Genomic DNA, 9,891 nt, shown 5'->3' on the forward strand with positions numbered 1-9,891 from the left:
TCTGGGCCCCTTGAGGAGCTAGAATTACAGGTGTGAGCCACTGGCACCTGGAATTATTCTCTTGAGGCAAAGTCTTGCTATGTCATCCAAGCTGCCTTGGAGTTCACTATGCAACCCAAACTGGCTTTGAATTTAGGATCCTCCTGCCTCTGCCTTCCAGGTGAATAAATATGTCATACATTTTGTTCTAAAGATGGCAAAATACTGATGCATTCAAAGTATTTTAAATCATCCTACTGTCTAGAAATAACTGTCGTTGATATTTTAAATAATTTCCTTCTTTTTTAACCTGCCTCCTCCTTCAAAGATGTACATACAGAGAGGAGAAGGAGGGGGGAGAGGGGGCTGTGAAGTCTTCAAGCTGTGCTTTAGGTCTGTTATTTCCCTCGATAGAGACGTTGCATCCGTTTGCCCTCCCACTAATAACAGACGCTCCGCAGCTCGTTTTGTCTTATTTTACGTTACATCCTTTTCTTTTTAAGACGGTGGGACCGTGGACAGGCTGACGGATCTGCCCCAGGCCGGCGCTCTGCCCCAGGCCCTGCCGCCCCTCCCTGGCCGCCCCTCCCCTGCGGCGCGTGCACACAGGCGCGCGCGCGCCGGCCCTTCCCGCACCACTGGGCAGCCGCGCACCCGCCGTGTGCCGCCGGTTGCCGTGGAAACCAGCGGCGCGCGGCGGCTGCGTGGGAACCGCCCAGCCGCCAGCATCCACAGGGGGTCGAGGGGAGCTGGGGCTCAGGCATGGAGCTGCCAGACCCCGTGCGCCAGCGCCTGGGACACTTCAGCCGGGCGGTGTTCAGCGACTCCAGCCGAACGGAGCCGGAGCACCATGAGGGTCCCGGTGAGTGGCCGAGGCCCACGCACGGGTTTTGGAACGTCCGTATCTTGCCCGAACCTAAAATGGCGGTCTCGGCTTCAGCCCAGTCTCCGCAGTGCGGAGAACTCGGCCAGAGGAGCAGCCGGGCCTGGGCGGGTCGGGTGCCGCTGAGCCGGCTCCCTGCCAGCGCCACGCCGGAGGTCCTGGCAGCCCTTCGGCCGCGAGGCCCCGCGCGGCCTGGGATAAAAGAGCGGCCTCGGCAGCCGGGCCTCCGCCAAGGCCCGCCCTGGCTTTTCCGTCCCTGATCTCCTCCCCGGTGAAATCGCTTCACCCTTTCTGTTCTCCCAGCAGAGCCGGCACGTTGCTCGTGGAGCTGTTTTCCAGCAGAAAAGACCATTTCGTGGGTCACGTTGATCCGCAGTCTGTATCCAGTGACAGCAGCCGCGTCTTAGGACCTGCTGCAACACCTCCCCTTCCCGCCTTCTCCCTGGCCCATGTGTAACTCTTCTCCTAAACCTAGTAACAACAACAACAAAAGCCCAGGATGCCCCGCTCAGCATGGGGACAAGCGATAATGCAGTTTGCTCCCAAACACCTTTGCCTCCTAAGTCTTCATGATGGCACACTGTCAGCCAAACCCATATGGTTTTCATTTGCCTGTTCCTCAGATGAAGGATTTTTTTTTTTCTTTTAGGATTTAGGATGATGCATTGAGAAAAATGTCAACAATTAGGTTTCTACATTTCTGATTCTCAGGATGAGGCTTTACAGGCACTAAGTGCTGATGACACATGATGTGCAGGGCAGCAGATATGTACAGATCATATTTCAGATATTATAGGCTATACATGGCGTCTGCCATAGACACCACTTGTAGTGATTGCATGGACATGGCCCTGTACCCATAAAGCTCTATCTATGGGGCCGGGAGTTTGGCCTAGTAGAAGAGTGCATGCCTAGCATACAGGAAGCCATGGATTCAATTCCTTGGTACCACATACAGAGAAAAAGCCAGAAGTGGTGCTGTGGCTCAAGTGGTAGAGCTTGACAAAGCTCAAAGACCGTGCCTAAGCACTCTTTTGATGATCTAAACATAAGAAAAACACATTTTTAGCTATCAGTTCAAAACCACTGTTGGCCAGTAGTCTGCCCAACTACATTGATGTTTAAATTTAAATTCTGTATATAGAACTCAACTTGAAGTTTTGCATAATTTGACTGAACCCATGTGCTGGACAAGTGCTCTGTTACTACATTTCCTCCCTAACGTTTTTGGTTTCTTTTTGTGCCAGTCCTGGGACTTGAACTCAAGGACTGGACACTGTCCTTTAGCTTTTTAGCTCAAGATTAGCCTCTACCACTTGAGCCATAGCTTCACCTCTGGCTTTTCAGTGGTTAGTTGGAGATAAGAGTCACACAGACTTTTCCTGCCAGGTCTGGCTTGGAACTTTGATCCTCAGATCTCAGCCTCCTGAACAACTAGCATTATAGGCATAAGCCACCATCACTCAGTTGGATTTTTATTAACTGTGTTTTGAAACAGTCTAGCTAAGTTGCTCAAGATAGACTTGAACTCATGGTCCTGTCTTAACCTTTCAAATATCTGTGCAAATTTTTGACTACAATTTCTGCTAAAATGTTCAGCTTAGCCAGTTTAGCATTATTTTTCCACATTTTTGTAGTATATTTATACTGCAATAACAAGTTTATATCATTTTCATATCTACAGCTGACCACAAATTATACCATTATGAATAAAAAAAAATTAGGCTTGTGAGTTGTCTTCAGGTTTAACATTTTAGAATACATGGCTTTATCATTGGTAATTTAATAAATTAATGCAGGGAAACATAGATGATTATAATCAGCCATTTTGATATGGAAGACCATGGTTATTTCTCACATTTTAAAATTATTGTGACAGCTAAACACTTAACTGTAGAAAAATATTTTTAAAAATGTTTTCAAGATATATTGTACTCAAACTGGTATGCTGAAATAAAACCTTTGTACAGCTACAGCTTTAAAGATAATTTTAAAATTATGTTTTAAATGTTGAAGTCTTGCTGGGCACTGGTGGCTCACACCTATAATCCTAGCTACTCAGGTGGCTGAGATCTGAGGATTGTGGTTTAAAGCCAGCCCTGGTAGGAAAAAGTCTGGTTACTCCAATTAACCACCAGAAAACTGGAAGTGGTGCTGTGGCTCAAAATGGCGGGGTATTGGCCTTGAGCAAAAGAGCTCAGGGACAGTGCCCAGGCCCTGACTTCAAGCCCCAAGACCAATCAAAATAAGAATAATAGGGGCAAGGAGTTTGGCCTAGTGGTAGAGTGCTTGCCTAGCATGCAAAAAGACCCGGGTTCGATTCCTTGACACCACATACATAGGAAAAAAAAAAAAGCCGGAAGTGGTGCTGAGGCTCAAGTGGTAGAGCTCTAGCCTTGAGAAAGTCCAAGAACAGTGCTCAGGCCCTGAGCTCAAGCCCAGGACTGGCAAAAAAAAAAAATAATAAGAATAAGAATAATAATGAGAATAATAAAAATAACTATGTTAAAGTCTTTGTAAAAATCTTATGTTTAGAGAAACAGATGTTAAAATGTATATCTGCTCTTCAGAATTTACTTACATTTAGCCAGACCTGGTGGGTCATGCCTGTAATCTTAGCTACTCAAGAGGCTGAAATCTGAGGATCACGGTTCAAAGCCAGCCCAGACACTAAAGTCTGTGAAACTCTTATCTCACAGTCATGAGGTAGGGTGGTAGCCTTGAGCTGAAGAGCTCAGGGACAGCGCCCAGGCCCAGAGTTCAACCCCCATGACCAACAAAATAAAAAAAAAAAAAAGATTTTACTTCCTTTTAGGATGTGTTTTATAGGACAGCATCTTTAAAACCAGGTTATTAATTGAGGACCTTTCTCCCTTATGTGAGTCTAAGATAATTGGAACCCATGTAACACAGTGACAAAGGTCATGTCCTAAGAGAGTGTGCATTCACAAGCTTTTTCTATTTATCTGTGTTTAGTATTCACAATGGATAAATCAAGCTATTGGTAATATGAAGGTCTTAAATCTGAGTTGGATATCATCTATGCTTACATAAGATTGTATGTGTACACAGATGGGAAGGAAAGTGTACTGATACCATGGAGTATCAACTGTGTATGCCACGGGACTGGGAGAAATAATTTATAATGTCTCTAACCTTTTCAAGCAGCCTGCGAAGAAATTTTAATGTTCCCATTTCACAAATGATAAAGGTAAAGCTCAAAAAGACTGAATTATTTATCACAGCCAAATACCAATCCTTGGTACTGACACCTGAAATCCTTGGTACTAACCCTTGAGAAAGAAATTTTAGAGCAAGCCTAGACATACAAATTCACCAGACCCTTATTTCCAATTAACTAGCAAAAAGCTAGAAGTGAAGATATAGTTCAAGCGGTAAGCCACTTATGAAATTCTATGCAAGATTATTAACCTATAAAAGATTTTGGGGGCCGGGAGTTTGGCCTAGTGGTTAAAGTGCTTGCCTAGCATGCATGAAGACCCGGGTTCGATTCCTCGGTACCACATACATAGAAAAAAGCCGGAAGTGGTGCTGAGGCTCAAGTGGTAGAGCTCTAGCCTTGAGAAAGTCCAAGGACAGTGCTCAGGCCCTGAGCTCAAGCCCAGGACTGGCAAAAAAAAAAAAAAAAAAAAGATTTTGTACATTGATTTTATAGGCTCTTTTAGGAAGTCTGAGGAGGCAGTTACTGCTGTTGTTCAACAGGACTCAGTATCGATACTCCACATTCCATCTACACCAGTATTTTTCTAGTTGTTTTGATTTAGTTTTATTGTCAAGGTGATACACAGAGGGATTGCATATATAAGGGATACATGTATAAGGTAGTGAATACATTTCTCATTGAACATTGTTACTCTCCCACACACACATTTTTCTCCCTTTTAAAAAAAAGGCAGACTGGCCGGGAGTTTAGCCTAGTGGTTAAAGTGCTTGCCTAGCATGCATGAAGACCCGGGTTCGATTCCTTGGTACCACATACATAGAAAAAAGCCAGAAATGGTGCTGAGGCTCAAGTGGTAGAGCTCTAGCCTTGAGAAAGTCCAAGGACGGTGCTCAGGCCCTGAGCTCAAGCCCAGGACTGGCAAAAAAAAAAAAAAAAGGCAGACTGAAATGATAAAATAAGAACTATGAAGCATACCTCCAGATAACCAGTATTTGAATAAAAGAATATTAGGATAAATTTTTTTCACTGTCAATATTTATTTATTTATTTATTTTTGTCAATCAGGTGACTTGAGCTCTTCAGCCCAAGATCACTACCCTACCACAGCACCACTTTCAGATTTCTAATTGTTAATTGAAGATAAGAGTCTCAGGGACTTTAGTGCCTGGGCTGGCTTTGAACCTTGATCCTCAGATCTCAGCCTCCTGAGTATCTAGGATTACAAGTGTGATCCATCATGCCCAGCTTTCACCGTCAATTTTTATAAATGTTGAGTATTATTGTACCAATACTAGTTATTAATTCTGTATGAATGAAAAATGTATAGGACATCAACCAGGCTTAAGAATGTGTTCTTTGGTCTTTTCCGTAGATAATGAAATGGTTTCCAGTTTGGCACTGCAGATGTCACTTTACTTTAACACTTACTTCTTCCCACTTTGGTGGGTGAGCTGCCTTATGATGCTTCACATGAAGGTGAGTCTGTCCTTCTTAACATCTGCCCACCCACAACATGGTTACATTGCCAGCAGCAGTACTTCATTTTCTTTTTGTCTATGCTAGGCCCAAGCAACTAGATGAGAAAGTTTACAAACATGGTTTGCTTTTTTTTAGTATTCATTCTTGCCTGATTACTATAAATTCATTGTGATCACTGTTATCGTCCTCATCACCTTAATTGAAGCCATCCGATTATACCTGGGCTACATGGGCAACCTACAGGAGAAGGTAAGCTCTTCTGTCCTTCCTTTCAGCGCTATGCATTAGTGCAGTAAGGTTTTTGTACAATGCAGTGAATGTGGGAGAAATGCACAGGCCTGAGTTTAAGGCCTGGATCCAACTTGACCATTTCCCCCATTGTAGTCTATTTGTTTGGTCTCTTGAGCTCTGGTTTCCTCATGTATAAGATAAGGAAAATAATACTTTTTCCCAAGTTTGTGGAGATGAAGTAAAATCATTATATAAAGAAGCAAAACAGAAGGTTGGGCACAATGGCTCATGCCTGTAATCCTAGCTACTCAAGAAGCTGAGATCTGAGGATTATGGTTCAAAGCCAGCCCAGGCACTAAAGACCTTGAGACTCTTATCTCCAATTAAGTACTAGAAAGCCAGAAGTGGTGCTGTGGCTTAAAGGGTAGAGTGGTAGCCTTGAGCTGAAGAGCTCAGGGACAACGCCCAGGCCCAGAGTTCAAGCCCTATGACCGACCCCCAAAAAAGAAGCAAAACAAAGTATACAATAACTGTAATAGTTTTCCCTCTTATCAGTCTTGAAAATATTTGGTTAATCATCATGTCTCTTTTGATCCTTAATAAGTAGAGGGAAATTATTATACATTCTTTTTTTTTAATGCTGGGTCTGTGTTTTCTGAATCGTCATGCTGCCTAACCATCTATAATTTCTAGAATCTTGGAATAATTCTGTGGTTTTTTAGGACTTTAAACTACTCCCCTAGCATATCTTACAGCATTTTTTAAATTTTTTTCTTGCCATTCCTTAACCCAACCATCCAGGGCAGGCTGTGTTGATTCCCAATCATAGATGCCTCATATTTGCTTACTTAACGTTCTTCCCTCTTACTCTGCACCACTTTTAAGAATACACATGTATACATCCCTGACATCTTCCACCTGCCCCTAACATTTAGCTCTTGTAACATTTGGTCTACACCTCTAAATGCCACATTTAATTATTTACTAAAGTGTACTGTTCTAGGACTGTTTTCCCACTTACTTTTCTCATCTAGACAGTAAGCCCTGTAAGGTCAGTGACTGGGTCATAATGTCCTTGAACTTTCTCAAGGCTAGAGCTCTACCACTTGAGCCTCAGCACCACTTCCGGCGTTTTTCTATGTATGTGGTACCAAGGAATCGAACCCGGGTCTTCATGCATGCTAGGCAAGCACTTTAACCACTAGGCCAAACTCCTGGCCCGTCATATTCATTTTTAATTACTCCTGAAGCCTATGATATAGTCCATAGCGCAGTACTAGATACTTGTTTATGTGTATTAACAAGAAATTACATTTTACTGATCTTGCTACCCTTATGTGTGTCACTGCAGGTTCCCGAGTTGGCTGGCTTTTGGCTTTTGAGCCTTCTACTACAGCTGCCTTTAATTCTGTTCTTGCTCTTAAATGAAGGCCTAACAAATCTGCCCTTGGAGAAAGCAATACATATCATCTTCACTATCTTCCTTACTTTCCAAGTCATTTCTGCATTTCTTACCTTAAGGAAAATGGTCAATCAGTTGGCAGTTCGTTTCCATCTCCAGGACTTTGACCAGCTCTCTGCAAACAGGGGAGACATGAGAAGGATGAGGTCATGTATAGAAGAGATCTGATTCAGTGCCCTTGGGTGAAAATCTGAAAGATGACCTAGAAGACTGCATCAGAGATGCAGCATGAGAAAAGAAACAAAACAAATATTTTGAATTCATGTTTTCTAGCTCTGAAATTCCCAGGTTTAGGAAATGTTAAGACTCCATATGGTTCATGAAAGCTGTGTAGTATTCTTGAAACCTAGATGTTGTCTGCCTGGTCTTGAATCTTCTTTTTGATATTATTGACTTTTTCAGGTGTGTAAAAATTTTGCCTGTTAGTAGTCACAGATTACTTGTTTTACTATAGAGTTAGAATCTGTAACAAGAAATGTGTGTGTTTCTTTTTTTTTTTTTTCCCAGTCCTGGGCGTAAGCTCAGTGCCTGAGCACTGTCCTTGGATTTTTTTCTCTCAAGGATAGAACTCTACCACTTGAGCCTCAGCACCACTTCTGGCTTTTTCTAAGTATGTTGTACCAAGGAATCGAACCCGGGTCTTTGTGCATGCTAGGCAAGCACTCTACCACTAGGCCAAACTCCCGGCCCATGTGTGTGTTTCTTTTAAACGTGTCAGTTATCCATATCTTGGCTGTACACCTGACCACGTTTCTCGAGGCACATAGAAATGCTTCCTAGTCAGTATGTGTGTGTATTAAATTATGTGTGAAAACTAAGAGACCAAATGTTCATGTCTACTTGGGATAAGTTGTGACCCAAGTCCCTACTGTGTTATATTGAGGTAAAGAAGACAGGTGGATTACTATAGTATTATCATGCCTTAGAATTGTTACTTTCATAAAACTATGTTCAGTATTTGTAATGGTGATGTGCAAAATTTTTGACAATAAAGTATAAGCTATTTATGTTTAAGAAATCAGCAACAAGCCATTTTTGTCTTGTGTAATCCTTTTGGGCTATGGATTTCTATTATAGTAATTCAAGAAACGAGGAAATATATATATATATATATTAAAGATCTTTCTCTAGTATTTGTAGTAGGCAATGTAGTCAGCATATTAAATGAACCCTTGTGATCTCATCTACTAAGTCACTGTTCACTGAAGAAGTACTACATACCTACTAAATTCACATGAGGCTGATTTGAAACCCCAGGTACCTGTTAAAAAAAACACAAATAAGATGGCCAAAGGAACTCTACCCCTCATCCAAAGCAAGATGTTCCTTTTAAATAAAGGAACCTATTTAAGGAAAGTTTGAGAACAAAGTTGCTTGGGTATATCTGAACATAGTTTTGAAACAATTATCAGATTATTTTTAGGAACATATTTTTCTCATGGGTTTTCTTCTTTTCTATAGGTACATAGGTCCTTTTCTTTCTTTCTTTCTTTCTTTCTTTCTTTCTTTCTTTCTTTCTCTCTTTCTTTCTTTCTGGCCAGTCCTGGGCTTGAGCTTAGGGCCTGAGCACTATCCTTGGGCTTCTCTCAAGGCTAGAGCTCTACCACTTGAGCCTCAGCACCACTTTTGGCTTTTTTTCTATGTATGCGGTACTGAGGAATCGAAGCCGGGTCTTTGTGCATGCTAGGAAAACACTCTACCACTAGGCCAAATTCCACTACATAGGTCTTTTTAAGTAATGCATTTTTACTGAGGGAAGAGTTGAAGAAATATTAAAAATTGTTCTCTCCAATTTCCTCTTTTCTGAAATTTTAGGATTTCTATGCTTCAACTTAGTTGGATGGGGGTAAGGGTTGTGCGTGCACATTCGTGTGTGTGTGTGTGTGTGTATACACAGAGAAGTAGGGCTAGAACTCAAAGGTGTTCTACCACTTGAATCGTGTACCCAGACCTGGTTATTATCTTTCCATTCATTCTTGGTTGTACCAATCTAACTATTGTGCTCATATAATTATTTCTACTTTTTTTATTATATATAAAGTTCAACCAAAAATTTTCTCCCACCTCACCCATGCAGTGGCTAATTAATTGTTCCCTATATCAAAGCAATCTCTAGGTACACTATAATTTGAAATTCAAAACAGACCTTCCTTTGAATGTTCTCCTGAAACTTGTATTTATTTGCTTTTTTTTCAGATAGAAATTATAGGTGGTTCTGTAAGAAAATATGAAGGAAAATGAAATTTACAAGGCAGATAAAGGGATCATTGATTGTACTTCAATGTTGCCTCCAGAATTTTGTTTAAACCCACAGAATTAAGAGATTAATAACTAAAATATTAGTCATAATCATCAAAAATTAAGATGATAAATTTTTAAGGAAACTTATTTCCTCATATTGGAAGGAAGAAACTAAGAATATAAATTAATACCATGACCAAGTCATTTGTTTTTTCTCTAAACAACAACTGATTTTTTTGTAGTAGGCTAAAACAATATTTTCTGTTTCAATCTACCTGATCTTTGCCTCCCAAGTAACTGAGTTTTCAAGTGTGACCTACTATCCCTGACTCCCATTAAAGGCTTTTTAAGACAGTTGTTAGTTGTGGTGGTAGTACACACCCACAATCCAAGTACCTAGGAGGGAGACCCTATCAAAAAGCAAAACAAAAC

General features: G+C 41.4%; 1 protein-coding gene across 2 annotated transcripts; it reads left to right on the forward strand.

Moving 5' to 3' along the window:
• The first annotated feature begins 662 nt into the window (after positions 1-662).
• Tmem17 (transmembrane protein 17) lies at positions 663-8,236 on the forward strand. Of its 2 annotated transcripts, none has more exons than XM_090336835.1 (4): positions 663-841; positions 5,419-5,522; positions 5,661-5,774; positions 7,108-8,236. In XM_090336835.1, the coding sequence occupies exons 1-4, from the start codon at positions 742-744 to the stop codon at positions 7,384-7,386; spliced, it is 597 nt and encodes a 198-aa protein (XP_090192961.1). In that variant the 5' UTR covers positions 663-741; the 3' UTR covers positions 7,387-8,236. The 2 variants fall into 2 exon arrangements, with proteins under 2 accessions (XP_090192961.1, XP_090192962.1); XM_090336836.1 differs by lacking the exon at positions 663-841 and adding an exon at positions 2,169-4,073.
• The last annotated feature ends 1,655 nt before the right edge of the window (positions 8,237-9,891 follow it).

This window comes from Megascapheus bottae, chromosome 7, assembly GCF_031878675.1.
Source record: "Megascapheus bottae isolate mThoBot1 chromosome 7, mThoBot2.hap1, whole genome shotgun sequence".
NCBI lineage: Eukaryota > Metazoa > Chordata > Mammalia > Rodentia > Geomyidae > Megascapheus > Megascapheus bottae.